The 19,414-nt window shown below is 48.1% G+C and overlaps 1 protein-coding gene across 1 annotated transcript; it reads right to left on the bottom strand.

Annotated features, from left to right (window-relative positions):
- Nucleotides 1-1,206: 1,206 nt before the first annotated feature.
- On the bottom strand, nt 1,207-19,365 carry SUGP1 (SURP and G-patch domain containing 1). Its single transcript, XM_010725002.2, has 14 exons — nt 19,267-19,365; nt 18,950-19,121; nt 18,008-18,111; nt 17,337-17,564; nt 15,765-15,888; nt 15,065-15,168; nt 13,424-13,547; nt 11,198-11,706; nt 6,466-6,572; nt 5,674-5,851; nt 5,309-5,415; nt 4,341-4,486; nt 2,858-2,987; nt 1,207-2,334 (listed from the first exon to the last, which is right to left on the bottom strand). The coding sequence occupies exons 1-14, from the start codon at nt 19,301-19,303 to the stop codon at nt 2,308-2,310; spliced, it is 2,097 nt and encodes a 698-aa protein (XP_010723304.1). The 5' UTR covers nt 19,304-19,365; the 3' UTR covers nt 1,207-2,307.
- Between the last annotated feature and the right edge of the window lie 49 nt (nt 19,366-19,414).

Genomic DNA, 19,414 nt, shown 5'->3' with positions numbered 1-19,414 from the left:
TGCGCGGAGGGGAGGGGGCTCAGAGCCCCCCGGTACGGGGCTGGGATGTGAGAGCTGCAGTGCGGGGAGAGGGGAACCCGGGGGCTTTGAGAATTGGGGTGGTTTTGTGTTTATTTTATTTTATTTTTTTCCCTTTCCAATTCATTCTGGAAATGGGGGATGGTTTATATTGTATGTACGTATATATTTTAGCCATATTTTAGCCAACTCATTCTGGAGCTCTTAAGCACTTAATGGAGCCAGGAGGGCACGGCTCTTCACAGCGCACAGAGGAGAGCAAAAGTGCCTGAAAGCCAATGAGTGAGTCTGCAATGAATGAGGCTGAGCAGAACGCTGCAGCCCTGCACTCTGTGCCCTGCTGGCAGCCCAGCGCCACTCTGACCTCCTCCTCTCAGCCCTGCCGCAGCAAAAGCTCTTCCCTCCGCTGAGCTTCCACGCCACTTAGCAGAACCCAAAGGTTCAACCTTTCCCCTCTTTCCCAACGCCTTCACAAACGTGCCACTGTGTCACTCTTTTGCCCTTTTGCTTTGGAGTCCGGGGAGCGATGGAAGAGCTCTGCACTTTGCCCTGGGCTGGGACGCAGCACACAGCACTGCCTCGTCAGCACTGCGGGCTGCACAGAGCTCAGCTCTGGGTCTGGGGAGGGACAACGCAGCCCAGCCCCCCAGAAAGCGGCACATGGGAGGAGGAGGAAGGTGGGCACTCACAGGGATGGGAAGGGATAACCACAGCACGAGGAGGAACGGCTTTAATCTCTACGTGCCTCTATTGGTTTCGTGGTTTTGCTGCCCCCTTTTTAATAAATAAACGTTGAAAGAAGTCTTGTTGCTTATCCACGTTAACTATAAATGTTGTTTGCGGTCCAGGATGAATCCTCCTCATCCAACACTACGCAGTTAAGCCAAAATCAGACACCCCTGCTTCAGCCTCAAAGGGAAGCAGACTGCTTTCCCAACACACCAGCAAGCCCAGCTGTCACACTGATGTCACGCTGACCTCCCCCATTCGAGCAGAATCCCTGCCAGATTCCCCATCTTTGTTTCCCCACCTCCCGTGCTCATTTCTCGTGCTATGAGCTGCACCCAGCACAGCCCCTGCGCACGAGCAGCAGGGAGTGCGTGGTGCTCAGGGCTGTGAGCTCCCCATGGGCAGCTCAGCGTCTGCACAGTGCCACATCCCCCCTGCTCAGAAGGAACTCCTATCGAATTCACAGTTTCGGATGTTTTTATTGAAAGTCAAGCCCTGGGCTTGGGGAGCTGAAGAGAAATTAACAAAAGAGAATCACACCCCAAATATTTGGATTGAGGGAAAAGAAACGCAAAACAAATAAACAAGCAGAAACTTTGTTTTCTCAGAGATGCTGGGGATGAAATGGATGTAGAGGCAGCTCAGGCCATAAAAAGCCATCGTAAGACTGCTCTGTCCAGTAAGTCAGCGATTAAAACTAAGGAACAAATGAGCTTTATTTTATTTACAGAATGAATGAATGAGGAAAATCTGTACTTGCAGCGGTTTCTCCTCGTGACAACAAAATCCCAACAGCCTTTGATAAACTGCGATGGGAAGTTTGGCTCTTGTCACCCACGTCCAGACACACGGTTTGCAGGTTTTGCTCAGGAGCTGTGGGTGAATTTAGTGTTCAAAGCACGAGGCTGTCGTCTCTGAAGCTGAATGAAATCCCCTGTGCACCTCAGCCCTTGCAGTCACGCTCCGTGCGCTGCTCCCGACCTCCTCTTCTAGAGGGCAGAGGTGAAATGAGTAGGCACTGGTTGTGCAACGTCACTTGGAGGTCAGACTGTACTTCTGGCTTCATGACAGCATAGGAACTCAGTTTGTCAGGGAATAAAGACCGACCAGGAGCCCCCAAAGCGGGGTCAGACAGTCCCTTTTTATCTCTGCAATTAAAAAGGAGCAGCACAGGCTGCGTATCTGAAAAACAAAGGATCTATCACTACGTGAAAAACGTGTCCTGTGTCAGAAACACAACGCTGAGCTGTATCTGAATGGAGTCCCTGAACTATTGGGTATCTTTGGAGCTGCCCCTGCACTCAGCAGAGCACTGTGTTCACATCTCCATCCTCACCCGCTCCGTTACCCCTCTGAACACCACCCGGGCCCCATTACAACGGCCATCATGACACTGAAGTGCGTGGTGAGTGGGCCTGCAGCCTTTCTCCTGGCTGAGAGATGGCATCGTGCCTTCAGGAAGTTGTCAATATCAGCAAATAAGAGAATGATAATGCGATTTCGTAACATTTCACAGTAAAATTACAATTGTTTGGAAAACACGTCGTCCCCAAAACACTCTCAGTAGTAAGGTCGTCGTGGATTGTTCTGCAAGGAATAACAAAGGAAGATTAATCAGAATCGCTGCCTTCACAGAACAATGAGCATTTGAGCTTAATTATCTGAAAAAGCCACTGAAACGTGACATTTCTGACAGCAAAACCTGAGGTTTCCCATCACAAATCACAAAGGCAGCTCTCTAGATGCGCTGGCACGCTGAATGTAACAGGCAACTGCAAGCTTACAAGCCTTTCACAGGCAGCAAAACAATTATTCAAAATAAGCCATGGATTCACGGACAACTCATCTGCCTCCTTTGTGTGCAGTACCTGCACTTGGTATGGACCACATCAAACTAAAGCCAGCATCCTTTGCATCAGAAAAGCGCAGCGAGGAGATGCAGCCATCGCCGGGTAATGGGAATTTGACTCAGAATGAGAATGAATCAAAGGAACGTTCACAGAATTTGATCTCTTGGTTAAAGTCACTGGAAACACTCCTCTCCCTTCTGTCTTTTATGAGATACCTCAGTGGTTTGGTCACTGCTTGCTCTGGTCCTGGGGTGCCTTACCAGAGGGTTGGGTCGGAAGCGGTAGGCGAGCATCATGCGCTTACGGAACGCCTCGTACTCATCATCCTCCTTGGTCAGCTCTGCAGGACGGTCAATGCCAAAGCCAGCACCATCCACAGCAGTGGTCCCCCTGTTCAGAAAGGCACAACAAAGCTGCTGAGGGAAGCAAGCGGGCAGCTCACCAGAAACACCCACACCAAGATGACGGGTAGGACGGAGCTCATCGCTGCCTCTGCCGTGTTTTCGTACTGCCCTTCCAAATGATGTCTGCTATTGCTAGATGGAAGCAGGATGGTGAATATGTATTTGCTTACCCTTTTAGAGCTGGAGCAGAAATACTGTCTGTGCTGTGGGCTCCCCCTACCCAGCAATGCTCAGACAAGCAGACCGACCTTAGGCAGCCAAAGCTGCAGGTTTGTGCCACACTGATGGAGGCAGGCAGCTGCTCAACAGCCTTCACTCCACAACAACCCAGAAGTGACACCAGCTCATCTCTACCTCCATTACCACCTCCTTAGCAATTCTGAGATGGCAAATCCAAGCGAAGCACAGCCCTGGTTCAACCCTGTGACAGGCAGAAGTGTCTTTCCTTCTGCTGTTTTAAAGCCTCGCTGTTCTGAACACAGTGATCTTTCATCACAGGTCTCCTCTGCACAAATAAGCAGACTGCCAGAGAGATCTTCCTGCAATAAGCAAAGAAGTGCTTTGTAGAGACACTTCATATTACACAGTAAACAAACAATTGTTATTTATAAAAGGATCTAATGCTAAAAAATAATTCAGAGCCTATCCTATCACCAATAGCTGCTTCTGAAGTTCAGCATATGCCACCAACAGATGATCCATGCAAAAAGAGATGTTCATCTATTTTTGGATGGAACTCTACAGAAGCTTTATTATCCACAAAATGGGATGGAGTCAGTAAACTCCTGTGCAAAAAAAGAGCTGCACAATCACATAAAACGCTCACTGCTATGAAGCTAACTGTTTTTTCAAAGGGGTGCACCAGGAACACGTGTTGTTAACTGCCTTCCACCCACAGTATGCCAGAGGCCGGCCAGCAGGCACCAAGGGTGCTCCAGATCCTCTTGAGGGTTTAAATCAACGTGGAGGCATGTCCTGGGAGAGATGAGGGGCATACATGGTCTTATCTCTGTGTTATAGAGGGGGAAACTGAAGAGCAGGAACCTCAGGAAAAAAAAAAACAACACACTAGGCAAATTGAGATGGGAAACAAAACACTCCTGGGCTCAGATCATACCTCCTGCCTGAGATAACAGTAACAAATTCAGTCCTGGCAGAGAGAGAACCCCAAAGAAATCAGAAACAATTTTCCTCCTCTGCTGAGAGGATTCCATATTCTGTGCAAGTGATGAATTACAGCCACGTTCATTTGCAGCTGCTTCCAGTAGGCAAGAGCAGGAGCATCAATTATCAGCCTAAGAGGAAAGGACTAAATCAATAGTAGAAGAGCTCTGCTTACTTGCTGACTGGGTTTTTAATCCCCTGTCCATCCGAACCAAGCCCCTCGCCTTCCTTCCAGCCCATCTTCATCAGCATTTGATAACCTATGTTTTCCACAGTCAGTTTGAACTCTTTGTACTCAGAATAATCTGGTTCACGTCCCTCCTGCAGGAAGACAAAAGGCAGAGCTGTTTGGTTTGTATATGCACAGACAGACCTATGTTTGGGGGTCAAAGGAGAGAAAAATCAGCTTCAGCTGCTGGAAGTCAAGACTGTTCTGGCAAACAGTTAATAACCAGCACAACCTCTTGGGACTCTATTTCTGCACAAGCACAGAGAAGAAAACAGGTAAGTGATAAAGCACTGCACAGTCACGCAAGCCCTGTAACAACCTGCAAGAAGCAGGGAATGCTACTGCAAGATTAGGCTGAGACACACTCAGCTTCTGAATTTCAAGTTGCTCACTGAATCAAGTTTCAGATACGGTTCCTAAATAAACAAAGATCTCCAGGGAACAGAAGAACCCATGCTGGTTGCAAGAAAACATCATCAAGGATACCAGCATCAAGAAGTTCTACAGTTTAGGAAGAATCGACAGCTATGAAGTATTTTTCATAAGCTTTTTGTGTTCTTTATGCTTTTACCTACTGCAATTGTCTGGATAAAAACTTGAATTTGCCTTGCTTGGCATCAGCCACCACTTGTCTTAAACAGGAACTGCAGACAAACAGTGGGGAACCGGAGAGGTTTGACTCTAATTCCAGCTAACCCACAAACACCATCCAAACATTTTGCTTTCCAGTTTACTACCACTGCAAAGAGTGCAAACCTGCAGAACGAACACAGCCCCCACAGTGGTGAGGGCAGAAGTACTTCAAAGCTGCACGGTAGCAAACTGCTCTGAAAAAGGGCCTGAGGTCCCACCCTCGCTGCTGCAGGACAAATCTGAAGCACTGCCAGTGCCCTGGGAAAATTCTGCTATTTTACCTTTAGAGCCTTGAATGTCTCCATGAATTTTTCCAGCTCGTCTGGTGGAAGGAAGTCTCCAATGAAATGCTTCCCTCTGCCCATCTGGGTCAGCTGCTCAGCCCACTCTGCCCAAGACACAGAAGTGAAAACAGCAGTTATGCAGCATTCTGTGCCTTGGAATTTCAGATGGTTTGCAAAGCTGGGTAACACCTCACAGCAACAAACTGCTATCACCTCCACCCAACAAACAGAGAAATCACAGCGCAGACCAGCGACCAGCAGCCCTGTGACTGCCGTGCTGAGAACATGACCTCAAACATCTCCCTCTGGAGGCCTCTGCACAACTGCAGAGCAAGGTGCTTGCACGGCAGCTGCCCACACACCTCGTGTCTTGTCCATCTCCATGCGTCGAAGCTGGTGCTCCCACGTTCCCAGCTCGCTGTCCACTTCTTCATCGCTGTCGTAGCCGTGCTGGTGCTGCTGAATTGCCTTTTCCCACATCATCTGCATTTCCTGCATGGCTTGTTTGTGCTTCATAATCATGTCGTACATCTGCTGCATCTAGGAGAAGAGGTGAACGGTGCGCTCGGTGACACAAAACAACACACAGGCAGCACAGCCCCCCACCCCCAGCTGCCTCCCACAACGCAGGGATGACAACCTCAGATCCCAAGGGGCAGCACGGCTGCTGGATCTGATCCACTCATTCCTCAGATCAAGCAGGAGCAAGGCCTGCTGGTTCCTCCAAGAGATGCACCTGGATTTCAGCACGGAGGATTTCTGCCACCTCACCATCCCCACACAGTTTGAACATCGCCCTCACGTTCCAGCAAAAGCAAATCCTGCTCTCACTCCATCACAGCTTGCACGCACGCCCTCACCTCCCCACTGCTAAAGCAACACACAACCAGCTGCAGATGAGACACCGCAGACCTTATAGATTTGGGGTTTTAGTTTGGTAGCACAGCAATTGGCTGGCTTCGTTTGTATTCCCCAAAGCCCTCTAAGATAATTCTGCTGACTGCAGCACCACACGATTCTCAGGCATTCAGCACAAATCCCAGAGATTTATGTGGAAAACTTTCTTTGCTATCAGCCCCTCTGTTCTCCCACCTAACGCTGCAGCACGAGATGCAGGCACACAAATGAATAAGGAAACCATTTCAGGGCATTACCTCCTGCTGCTCCTTCAGCTGTTTCTTCTGGGCTTCAGACAGCTCCGTCACCCCCACCAAACCAACTGGTTTCCCTTTTTCATACCCAAGGCCCTTGAGGTCCTGAACTGAAAGAAGCACATGTAAAAAGACTTTCATAAATCAGAGACAGCTGTCGAGGCCACATCACCAGAACCCCTTGTGAAGCTTCAGACCCGTTTCACAACTGCTGCATCCAGACTCTGAACTGCAGAGCAACCACTCGAAGGCAGAGGCAGGAAAGCCAGCAGCTCGCAGTGGCTCTGCCAGCCCAGATCACACGAGCAGAGTGGGAACCAACATCTCACACCCTCAGAGGTCACTGCATGGCAATTTCTTACGGCACGCTTGAAAAATCATTGCTCCTTTAATCCTAATTCCCCTCATAAGGCTTCCTTGTGAACCCCAGCAAGGAGGGATAATTATTCTGACTGTATCCCATGCAGATCTGAGCCTGTCACCATATTGCCCAGCCTGTGCACTGAGTGTCTGCTGATTACTGTATAAACAGCAGCTTCATTCACAATGAAAAGCAAATGACCATGCTAGAATAAAGACACAAGCACTGTGCTGCTTTGGAAGGTACCATTCCCCAGGGAATCTGAGTTCCTGCAGGCTGAAGAAGAGCATTGCTTGGCTTTCAAAGCCTGACAGCCCCACCAATGCATCCTCCTTTTCCTGCAGCATCTCATTTGGAAGCTCCTCCTCTGGAATGACTCTCACTGTTGTATCAGGTAAGCTCTGAAATTAGATACTGAGATTACGTGGGCAGGGAACGCACTGATTTAAAGTGCCCACACAACTCTGAGTTCAAAGCAGCCATTAAAGGAGCGGGGATGCCTCTGTGTCACTGCTGCACCATGAGCAAGAGTACTGGAAACACTGCTGGAGCTGAGAAACAGATTTGCAGTAGAGACTGCCTTACAGACACGGTCTGAATTTCTAGCAGAACTGGCAGCTCCCCTCCCTCTACAGCACCTCAGAACTGAGATCCCAGCACTTAAATATTTAAGGGATTAAAAGAAGACTCCCAACCACACTTGAAAGCACGCTGCATTTTTCAACACAAGGGAAAAAATATTTTCTTTTCAATGACTGCAAAACCCTCAATTCGAACGGACGTCCAGACTGCAGTTAAATGACGCTTCATTAATTATTCATCATCTATTAATTATGAAGCCCAATAATAATAGGATCATTGTTCGTGACACCAAATGTCTACACAGCATGCTAATTAGGCCCCAGGAGTTGGCTTCTGCCTTTCCCTTGTTCTCACCCAGGGCAACTGATCCAAGCCTTCTTATCTCCCTCCTTTCCCACTTGCTTTTGGCCAAGCGTGCCACGATTGGGAAGCAGCTTCCTCAACTCCAGCCTCCCAAGGAGAAGATGAAAAGCACACCAGCCAGAGCCTCTGCACCAGCAATGGGAGTCAACTCTGCAGGAAGAGTTATGTAAAACACTGCAAGAGCTTTCCTGAGAGCAGGAAGCAATCAGCAGCGTTGCCCTGAGCCTGGCACTAGGATAAGCACTTCCAGCTCCCAAGAAATAAGAGCAAATAGAAAAATGAACCTGTCTGCTATTGACAAAGAGCCTGATTTCTGTCTCGGAGAGCAGTGAGATTTGGAGACTGTTTTAATGAACACGATATGCCATTCCATGTAGAACTGGCTATAAATAAGAAGCTGGCTCCAAATGTGATGTGAGACCGAGGCACTCCAGCACCAGCCCTCGCCAAGGATTCACCTCCTGTCTCAGGGCATGGGAAAGCTTTCTCTGAATGCACCGAGGAAGACTCTGCCCTTCACGGAGGTCAGCAGCTCTCTGGCTTCGTTCTGAATTGCATAAACACTCGGGCTAAGAGCCAGGCATGGCTCCAGAGGCCCCACGAGCTGGTGGTTTGCCAGCATATATAACCACCTTAAAGGAGAAAGGTAAGACCGTAGCATCTTCTTTCACATCCCAGAAAGCATATGCCACTGCTGCTTCCTGTGCTACAGCTACATCTGGTTCGTCTGCCTGCTCTGTGGCACCTTGCAGACTTCGTGCTGAGATGAGGCTGAAGGAGCCACTGCAGAAATTCAGCTCGGAGGGATATTTTTGTAGCCTTGGCCCGAAGCATCACAATACAGAAAAGTTGATAGAAAAGCAAAGCTCCGCCCAAAGCCTACATCTGAAGACAGAAAAATCTATTAGTAAGTGAGATCAGTCAACATATTCGCATAAAAACAGATAATAAGATTTGTAGGTGCCTTGCACCAGGCTACACAATGCAGAAGAGAAGCTGCCCTCAGCCTCACGACCAGCAGGCTTGGGAAAAGGGCATTTTTCCCTTGAAAGACATCAGCTTTGTCTACAGGGTTAATGGTGCAGTCTATCTGCAGCACTGGCAGAAGGCTACCTGAAGGTTCATCCCTTCCCCACACGCCCAAAGAGCTCGTTAGAACTGAACCAAACATCCTTTAAGAAGAGCAGAAGAAATCCCAGCACAGAAGTGCCTGAACTTTTGCTTTGCAGCCTGAAGATGGTACTCAATTAAAACGAATCAGACTCAAACCGACCCAGTATTGGGTTTCAGAATATTCTAACAGCAGCCTGCAGTATCCCATTAGTCCACAGAGTTCACTAACAGCAGTATCTCTGTTCTGTTCAGCTTCTCAGATGTATTAATCCCTGCAGCACCTATGCAGTTAAGTGCTTTGACATCAATATATTGAAGAGGAACCTTGTTTCTGTCCAAAAGAGCTACTTTTTCTCCACTCTGCAATACTGATTTATTACTACGAGTAGACAGAAAAAGGATCACAACAGTCCTGCACCACATTCCCAACAACTGCTAAGGATAAAGGTCTGAGACCCAGACATTTAGGGACCAGAGCACCTTGTGCAACCTGCCTTGCCCAGAACAAGTTTAATTTGGAATTCTCTCCACCTGTCAGGTTGAAGATGTTCATTCTAAAAAGAGATTAGTCCATCTCAAGCAATAAATAAAAAAAGCCTTCCCCCTGCAGAGCATTAACAGAGCATTAATGGTTGATTTGTTATGCCTAGCAAATTGTTTGCTGTCCTTTTCTTCTACTTGACACAAAGCCCTGTAGAAAGTGAGCACGAACACAGCTAGCATGTCCCTGTCTAATTAAGGGGAGGCTAAAGAGCCAGGGGAGATTTCAGCAGGAAGCATGCTGCAATGAGCACACAATGATACTCTTGCAGGCCCCCACTGCAGCAGGAGGTATTAAGATGGAATCTGATGCTTGTTTTGATAGCGCCTGCCCAGCTATCAGAGCTTCATCTAAGCTTCATTACTGTCTGCAAGAAAAAAAAAGATACTCTAGAGGCACAGAATAAGACTTTAGTATCTGATTTCTGGCTTACTACAAGCAGCAATTCAAGGTCAAATGAATAAGCCATCCAGCCTGGTAGCTTGTCCTGCACTTATGACATGCATAGACAAGAGTTCTGCACTGGGCAGCCATCAGAAAAGCAGATTGCATTGGAAGTCCTCTTCCTCTCCATCTGAAGGGCTGGATGGGGAGACTGAGCCCTTCTTCCCTGATCTCTGCAGAACCAGCACATCATGACACACACTGCCAACCCAACATCTCACCCAGGCCTAACGATCAAAGCTGTTAATGGCTGAGCAATTACATCCTCCGAAACCCAGCCCACTGACCTGATGGAGCAACAAATTCTACAGGCTGACCATGTGCTGAGAATCACGTGATCTCACTCTGCAGCTCAGGAAATTATACCTTGTTTTCTGCTGCTTGTCCCATTTCATCCATTTTGCTACTGCTTTTTGGGAAAGTTCCTGTTTAAACAGGTACTTATCACTTTTCCCATAACTCTAGCCTCACACCTTTCATTTTCTCTGTTTGCCAACACTGGCTGCCTATCCTGCATCTTTACTTGCTCCTTTTGCCACCCCTTCCCCACAACACACTAACTGAACAAAGGATTCAGAAACATCATCTAAAACATCTGCACCTATCTGCTGTCCTCAGTTTCTGCACGCATCTCTAACTGCCTGCCTAGTTACCTACCTGCACGTGCACAGATGGGCCACACGAGTTCCACCTCTGCAAGCTCACTGCAAGTGCCTGGGCTGGAAGAACTACCTCCCAGCACTCCAACAGGGCTGCACCCCTGGTGAACTTGGCAGGTGAAGCAACAGGGGCATCAGCCTCAGCACTGGATGAGGGTTACGACGCCTACTTGTAATCTAATGAACCAAAAATGGGTGTAAATTGGACCTGGGAGTTTTACTTGTGCCCACCAGCACCTGGGGAGCAGCTATTCCTATTCTGATCAGTTAGAGTGAGATGGAAGTGCTGCCCAGGGATTTTATCCTACCGTGGGGAATAAGCACAGTTCAGCTTTGATATTTGTTTTCTGAAGACTCTTCCTGAAGTGAAATAGCCCTAAATAGCGTGGAGGCTGAGGCTCTAATGAGCTACAGCACAGCAGGGTTTTAGAGATAGCTGAAGAACGATAAGATCCAATCCCTGGTGTCAGCGAGATAAAGTGGTTTATCTGCGTTTCCACACAGGGAGAGTTAGTGCTGGACCCAGCTGAAAGACAGGGGCTGGCGACCAAGGAGATTACAACAAGAGATAAAGACTTGCTGGGCTTTCTGTTTACGCAGCCAGCTGAGCTAAGGCAGAAAGCACTCCCTAGGAACAAACAGTTATGCAACCCAAACGACAGAGCCACTAACCTGACAGAGGGGAGGGAGAATCCAGCTGCTGGATGAGCTGCGGGAGGGGCAGTTCAACCTTGTCTTCCTCTGGCCCCCACCTGCTCTTCCGCTTCTTTTTAGTGGTGCCTGCTGCAGCTGCAGCTGCAGCTGTCGTTGCAGCAGTGCTTGTGGCCGTCTGATTGGGTGGGGTTGAAGAGGATGAGGGTGAAGGTGAGGGCAATGGTGGGGGTACAGGTAAGGGCACGGGCAACGGTGTGGGGACAGGTAAGGGCACGGGCAAGGGGACGGGCAAGGGCAAAGGTGAGGGCACAGGGATGGGTAAGGGCAAAGGCAAAGGTGTGGTGGGTGCAGGTAATGGCAGAGACGATAAGCACAGGGGTGATGGAGACGCCTCAGGACTGGTTTTCCTTTTCAGACTGGGCTCTGCAGGCACAGGAGCACTTGCAGCACTGGTTTTGGCCTTACGGAACTCCTCCAGTTTCTGCCGGTAGTACTTGTAGCCTTTGCTGTTTGGCTCATATAAAAACCTGTAGGGAAAAATAAGAAGTCTGGGCTAGCAGTAATACCCAGGGGATGGGTACAGCAGTTTGCTCAGTGCTTCCCCTTCCTGCAGTGCTCCTGCACAAGGAGTTGCTGCTCTCCAGCACCACCCTGTGTGCACGTGTGTAACGCAGGGCTCTGCCTGCTGCTGCAAGGTGAACTGCAAGTCTTTTGGGACCAGGGAGCGTGCTTCCCATTCGTGGTGAAACACGGCTGTTTACAGCGTCACGTAAACACACTGTGCTAAAAGGATCACACTGCGTTGTGGGAATGCAGAGGCATCCCCCAGAACACGCCTGGGAAAACTGCAAGGGCTCTACAACATGTTGGATTTCAGTTCACAGAAGAAAACATTCACAGCTTTACCAAAGAGAATGCCAAACCACTGCCTAAAGAAACTGCTCCCTCTGTGCTTCTAGCTTGAATAGATATTAACAGTCTGCTTAATTATACCACAACTCCTCCTTCTGTTCCTTCATACTCAACAAAAATACTTCTTTAGTTGTTACTCCTTCCAGAAATAGGCATCTCTGACCTTTAGGGTAAAATAAAACTCCTCAGTCTCTGTAGGAAGAACATGAACAATCCTCAGTCTAGCAGCTATGCAAAAAAAAAAAAGATACACTTTGTTTATAATAAACACACTTTTTGGGCTCCCTCCAATTTAAATACTTCGTGCAGAAACTCTGTCTATTCCCAATGCCTCTGCAACCTTCCTGCTTCAGAGAGGAAGAGTTTAAAATCTGATCTAAGCTCTCCTTTTGACAATGCCTGCTCCTACAAGAAGACATGGGAGACAACAGGCCTTCCCCATCTATAGCTGCACCACAGCCACAGGCAGCACAGGCAGCTCTGTGACACTCTAAAAGGCACTGAATTAAATCTTGCATTCCTCCATGTGAGTAACAGGGTTGGGGGTTGCTGCAGGAGCAAGCAGAGGGCAGGATGGGACAGACATCCATCTGATGGAATCCCAACAGAGGAGGCAGGGTTCGACTGGCTCAGGTGGGACCCACAGTGGTGTTTTCAAGTAAATCAGGGAGCAGCTCAGCTATCAGCACATCTGTTGAATGCAATTCGCAACACAAGGAGACGACCCAAGAGGGCCGGGAGGCAACAAATAAAAAGCCAAAATATCAGCAGCAAAATAAGGCCTGCTGAACACAAGGCTGCTCCCAGAGAACACGCCACGTCGTCTGTAAGAGCAGAACAACAAAACATCTATGGCACCAAAGGGAGACATTAAGCAGCTGTCAGTAAGCACCAAAGAGAACAATTCACATCTGATGCGCTGAAAAAGATATTCCAAAGGGGGATCTAATGGTGGAGGAGTGTTACCTGTCCGCTAAAGATGCTGCGTAAAGAGCAACCCAGGAAATTAATTGGACTGCAGCAGTATGAGGAGTGGATGGGGGCTCACAACAGGACTCAGTTACAGGGAAGAGCTTAAAGGTCAGAATTATACCACTGGATTGCAACAGAAAGCAGGTGGGAGGGGTGGAAGTCATAAAGTAATTTTGGAGAAAGCAAATCGATTCCTCTCTCTATGCCTTGAACTGTAAAGCTTCAAAATGTGAAGGTATCAGCACAATATAGCTGTTCTGCCCTTGTAACTTCAGATTTATGTCCACCATTATCCCTTTACAAAGAAAAGGACCCCTCCAAGGCCCCACCTCACCCCCAGCAGCAGGCTTCTTCCTTTACCTGAAAGCATGGTTCTCACGGTTGTTCTGCAAGGCAATAGCTTCCACCTCAGGACCCCCGTCTGCTATGAACCGGGCGAGTTTCTCAGCAAAGTTCTTTGTCTCTTCATCCTCTGGGGGTGAAACTTTAAGCAGGCTGTCAGTACTGGGCCCAACTCACACAAGCAACAGTCAAAGCCTATCTGTTCTAAGGACCCCAAGAGCAGAATAAGGGCAAAAGGTCGAGTTTAATTTTGAGAAATATGACACACAAACAGAGTTTACATCACAGAAACACGACATTGCATTACAGCTGTACAACAGTTTCGTAACCAGAGCAGCACTCATTCACACATCACCATCCTCTGTGCCAGCAGCTAGATGAGAGCAGATTAAGGGACAAGCCAGCTTTTGTGTTCAAAGGGGGGCACTCATTTCTCTGTACAGCAAAGGAAGTCCTTCTTCCTCGTGTCAGGCACTTCCCCATAATATCACGTCTCAGTACTCACAATTAACTCTCATTAAAGGTTTTGCCACTGAAGACCAGAGGTGTAAACGGGAGGAAAAAGCAGCCAAATAGGAACGCACAATCCCACGTGTCACTACACACCCAATGGCCACTTTGGGGAGGGTTGCAGGACACAAGAAATTCACCATGGAACAGTCCCAGCTCTCACATGGGAGAGGCAACACTGCAGCCTCAGTCCAAAGGCACAGAGCTCTCAGAGCTTTAGTATTTCAAACATATTTGATGTTTATAAGGAGCCAGGCAAACAGGTTATTTAGCCATGACAACCTTCTATGAATTTGCTACCTGCACAGTACCAGCGTGCTGGCACAGGACCAGGAGGCAGAAGAGGTGATTATAAGTCATGGATAAGTCATAACCTTTCCTTGCTTCAATACTGCACACCTGTAAAGTATGGATAATACTGCTTATACTTCCAGGCTGCACTATCAGCTGCATGTTGGTAACGAGCTCCTTCAGCCCACAGTCTGTTAAGCCACCACTTGTTTGGGCTGTTAGCTCATCAGCATGACAGCTAAATTGCATTAATATTCCTTTCCACAGAAAGGGAATCTGACAGCAGGCCTGAAACAGAGGCTGGAAGGGAAGCGATGAATGCCCAGCCTGCAGACCACAACTCACCCTCAACAGTTTTGGTCTTCTAATGCAGTTAACCTTGTTCCACTGCCCACAGCACCCGTCTGTTGGCAAATCACCCACTTCTGCTGCTCTCCCACCTGGAATCAGTCCCTTATTTGCAAAGGATTATGTCCCAAGCAGGAAATAAAGGCTTCAGGTAGGGAAAGAGCAGCAGAAATGAGGATTACAGTCAAATAAACCTTTCTCATTGATAACAAATCCGATAAGAACATGTGAGAATAAGCACTTTTCCTCAGTGCATTTTCAGGACTGAAACAAGCCCCTTCCATAAAGTGTGCTTAAATACATCGTGGGCTTGGACAACAACCACCTTGGCAAAGGAGTCTGATGCCAGAGGTCACCATCTCCATACATTTTGAAGTTTTATTTACAGGAACAGGCAGCCAAATATCCATTCTCACTGTTCCCAGACAGCCTTACAGTCACAGAGAGACTGAAGAAGGCAAACAAATTCTGTAACTTATAGAGTATTCTTCAGAGCACAGTCTTAATTACCTTTTTGAGAAGAGGATGCCTGAGAACTTTGATTCTCTTTTCTTATCTCTGCCACTTTCTTTCTGTAGTAAAGGAATTCTCTGCTGTTCTTATCATGTAAAAACCTAAGGTGGAGATGAAGGAAAAAAAAAAGGCAAAAAATATGCATCAGCAACAAAAAAAACCAACAGCAATCCCCTAGAGATGTAAACAGCCTGAACTACAAAGAACAAGATAGATAAATTACTCAGAATGCACTCAAACCGTGGGTTACACTGCCTTTAGCATGTATAAACACACACAGCTCTGATCCAAGGACTTGCACCCAAACGTTTTGTCTTACTTCACAAAGAAAAATAAATAACAGTCTGTCCTTCCCACGTGCAGGGGAATCCTCTGTCCTCAGCCACGCAGCACAGCAGTGGCAGAGAAGACAGACTCAGCCCTGAGGTGCAGCCCAGCACCCCCATAGGCCAGGTGAACTCCCAGGCTCTATTCCTGACCAACTGATCTGTTTCCACAGCACCACCACTGTATCACATTCTGCTTCTGTTTTCCCAAAACAAAAACAGCGACGTGCAACAAAGCTCAAATCCACCCAACAATAATTAAACCAAACCCCCTCCCTCCCTCCCTCCCCTGTGAGAACTACATGTGCAAGGCTGATATTTTCCCTCCTACAAAGACACTGCTGTGGTAGGTGAGTTAGCTCCAGACTTACGAAAAAGCTGGGTTATCCTTGTAGTCCTCCATAGCGACCTTCTCTAACTCTGGTCCCCCTTCAGCCACGAACCTAGCCAGCTTTTCCACCACCTGGCGAGTCTCCGCATCCTCTGGGGGTAAAACTTTAAGCAGGCTGTCAGTACTGGGGTTCAACTCACACACCAAACAGGTAACAGGCACATTACTTCTAAGAACCACGGCGACAGACAAAAGTAGAACGGGAACGGGAAGAAAAAGGATGAAATGGGGGATCTGGTCTTACACAGCTGTACAAAGCACAACCCTTACGTCACAGTCAGCCCCCCTCCCTCCCCTACTAGGAAGCGAGTACAAGAAAAAGCCTAAAAATGCAATCAGAACAGTTCAGAGTATAACTTCATCTGGAATGTAATTTGGTTCTGATGATTCTACTCCACACAAAACACATGGTGGGGAGGAATAGGACAACCACATTACCAACTAAAGATTACAAATCCCAGTTCCCAAAGCAGCGTTCTGTAACAGGACAGCAGAGACCTCTTGTGCAGCTGGAGCTATAGCTCTCCCTACTGACGTATGCCTGTGTCCCAGCCCTCACTTGGAGGGAATCCCATCAGAGATACGGGGAGAGCAAAGCCTCCAGAAAGCTGTATTTCCTTCTGTGCCAAAGAAGGAACCCACTCACAGTGGCTGGAGAGCTGACATGGGACGAATTCAATGGAAACTAAGCACACATTTGCCTCAACAATGATGTTTTGGGTATGGTGTGGAACACAGAGCACTGTGTTCACTCTGATCTAGACTAGTTCTGAACCCACGGCCTTTGCATTAAGGGTCCTGTCTTCACTCTCTGCAAATAGCAGCTACTTCTCACATTCCTGCAGTACATTTCATGCTCGTGTTCAGACCTGCCAGGATTATGTTTTAATAAATCCCACAGCAACAGCTAGACGTGTTTTGTAAACATAACAAAACGAATTGTGACACAAATCTTAGTGTGACTTACTTAGCAACACCAATCTAATTTTATACTTGATTAGCACATCCATGGGAAATTCAGATTATTAACCCAATCTGCCCTCTGGCTCCTTAACCTATTGCTTATTTAAAGTGCTGCTATTTTCTTCCTTGGTTTTATAGCCTCTTCAAGCAGTTAAGACCTCTGAAGTGTGTTTTTCTATTGAGGCTTCAGAGAGAGGCAGGAACTTGGAATTTACCTGTTTCTACTTCTGTGACTTACAAGTAATTTTATTCAGTTATACATGCAATTTTTCTCCCACTGCTCAATTGCTTGCCTTGCTATCTCAGAGAAAACAGCCTTCCTAGATGTAAAACAGATCCAGTCTAACTGTAGTGAATGACCACCTCCCACACTGAGGTCAGGCCAAACAAATAATCCCACTCAGCTGCCACCTCACAGCACTCAACCCTCAGCTTTTCCACCCAGAAATCTGCACGCCAAAAACCTTACCAACAACTCGCAGCAGAAGGGCAAAGCCCAATCAACCTTCTAAGGTTCAACTCGTATCTCTACGGTAAGCAAACCCGAACCCACCAAATAAACAAAGTCACAGTACAAAGCATCATTTACCTTTGATTTCCAACCACTGCTCATAATCTTCCTCCTCATCTTCATCTGGCGACTGAAACACACTGAGGCGGTTAACGACTGGGGTCTGTTTGGAATGGGAGTAGTTCTTCGCTTGCTGCAGCATGCTGCTCAGGACCTGACCAGGGCGCTTCCCAAACAGCAAAGGTTTCTTCCCAACATTTGGTGCAGAAGCGTTTGCCGAGTTATTAGTAGAACTTGGGGGAGGTTCTTAGAAAAGAATGAGGGGGGAGAATAATTCCTGTGCACTCTTACTGTTTGAATCTCAGCAGGTTATAAACAACAACTCAGGCAGTCATACATCTGCAACAGGCCGTCATTCTCAGAGTAAATTAAAGACATTGTCTGGCAAAAGCTTGATAACTAAGTGAAAACTATGGTGATTGCTACAAAGTGAGATCCAAGCTAAAAAAAATAATAAGAAATGCTTGTCTTTACAGCACCTACAGATGGAAGGAAGTGCAAATGTTCCTACTGCATCCTGAAGGAAGACTTCAATCCAAATCTAAAAGGGTCACCGCTGCTTTAGAACTTACTCATACTGGTAATAGATAACAGCAAGGTTTCTAAAGTGAATATACATGGAGGCAGCTCACATAAAGCTGGTACCATCAGGAGAAGGAAGGCCTCCTGTTGCTCAGAGCTCGACCTACCAGTACTTGACTTTTCCTTCTGCAGCTTGAGAAACTGCTGGAGGAAACTGCCATCGTTCACAAACTTGTTGGAAACAGAGGCTTCGTTTTCAGTCCCATCATCTCTAAACAGGAGAAGAAAAACAAACAAAAAAAAGCAGATTATGGTTAAGTGACAACTTTGCCAGTCCCCTCATAGACATTCATTTTGGACAGAAAACAAAATCAAAAATTACTGATCTCTGGCACCTAATTTTGAGAATACAGCTATTCAGAAGCACAAGAACCACTCCACTTGGTGCTTATAGCATCCACCTGTGCTCTCCAACACATTAAAACAGGATTTCTCCTTGCACAGTTGGAGCTCTAAGCAAGCAGCTACTGGTGGAACTGCACTGACTCTTGGGAGTTAAGGTTGTGCAGAAAAATGGTAATCGAGAGGGAAAACATCGTATCATAGCATTGAAAAGGCTCAAATTAAAGATGGGGAGATTTAGACTGGATAGAAGGAAAAAGTTCTTTAAGAAAGGGGTGGTGAAGCAGAGCACAGGTTGCCCAGAGAGGTGGTGGATGCTTCAACCCTGGAGACACCCACGGTTGGGCTGGAGGGGCTCCGAGTGCTGATGGAACTGCAGGTGTTCACTGCAGGGAAGTGGGACCAGATGGCCTTTAAGAGCCCCTTCCAACCCAAGCCATTTATGATTCCCACAGGCACCTATCTGTTAACATGATGTAACAACACTGGGCAGACCTGCTAAACGCACAGAGCCCACTGTTGCCATTCCCAACATTTCATTAACTAACGAGCAGCTCCAACCCCTCCATGTTGGCTTCAAGTGCCTGTGAGGCTCTTCCTGCATTGCTCCCTGCGCAAACCCACTTCAACCATCCCACCCCATATCCCATATCCCACGTCCCACATCGTATCCCACGTCCCACGTCCCACCCCATTCCCACACGCACTCTCCGAGCAGCGGCAGCTGCTGCAGGCTCAGGGCGCTCTGCCGGGCCTGCTGCTCCAGCCGGGCCTCGATCTCTCTCTTTTTCTGCGCTATCAGCTCCTCTTGCTGCAGGATATTCGCCGTCGTTTTGGCCGATTTCGACTGCGCGACCCCAAACCACCGACTGGCCTTCCCTGAGTGGGGGGAAAGAAGGAGGGGGACGCGATTACCGCCCGCTGCAGCGGGAGGAGCCGCCGGAGCGCGGAGCTCCTTTCGGGCCGAGAGGCTCCTGAAGGGCGGGCCGGGGAGGAGGAGGCGGACAGAAAGACCAAGCCGTACCCGGAGCATCCCGGTGGTGGTGGTGGTGATGGTCCATTTTGGAACTGCCGTCCCACCATGCACCGCGCTGAGCCCGGGCGGAGCGGTGCGCGACGGAGCTGCCGCAAACGGGCCTCTGGGAGCTGCAGTCCCCAAGGGGCCTCGGGGC

This window comes from Meleagris gallopavo, chromosome 30 (assembly GCF_000146605.3).
Source record: "Meleagris gallopavo isolate NT-WF06-2002-E0010 breed Aviagen turkey brand Nicholas breeding stock chromosome 30, Turkey_5.1, whole genome shotgun sequence".
Classification (NCBI taxonomy): domain Eukaryota; kingdom Metazoa; phylum Chordata; class Aves; order Galliformes; family Phasianidae; genus Meleagris; species Meleagris gallopavo.
Note: the sequence above shows the minus strand (reverse complement) of the source record. Positions and strands in the feature narration are given on the sequence as shown.

Bases quoted from the DNA above. Each gene is read 5' to 3' on its own strand.
- SUGP1 (XM_010725002.2), bottom strand. From the start codon at position 19,303: ATGGACCATCACCACCACCACCACCGGGATGCTCCGG. The intron at 5,852-6,465 runs GTAATGCCCTGA...CTCTTCTCCTAG, and splicing joins AGCTGAAGGAGCAGCAGGAG to ATGCAGCAGATGTACGACAT. The intron at 4,487-5,308 runs GTAAAATAGCAG...GTCTTCCTGCAG, and splicing joins AGACATTCAAGGCTCTAAAG to GAGGGACGTGAACCAGATTA.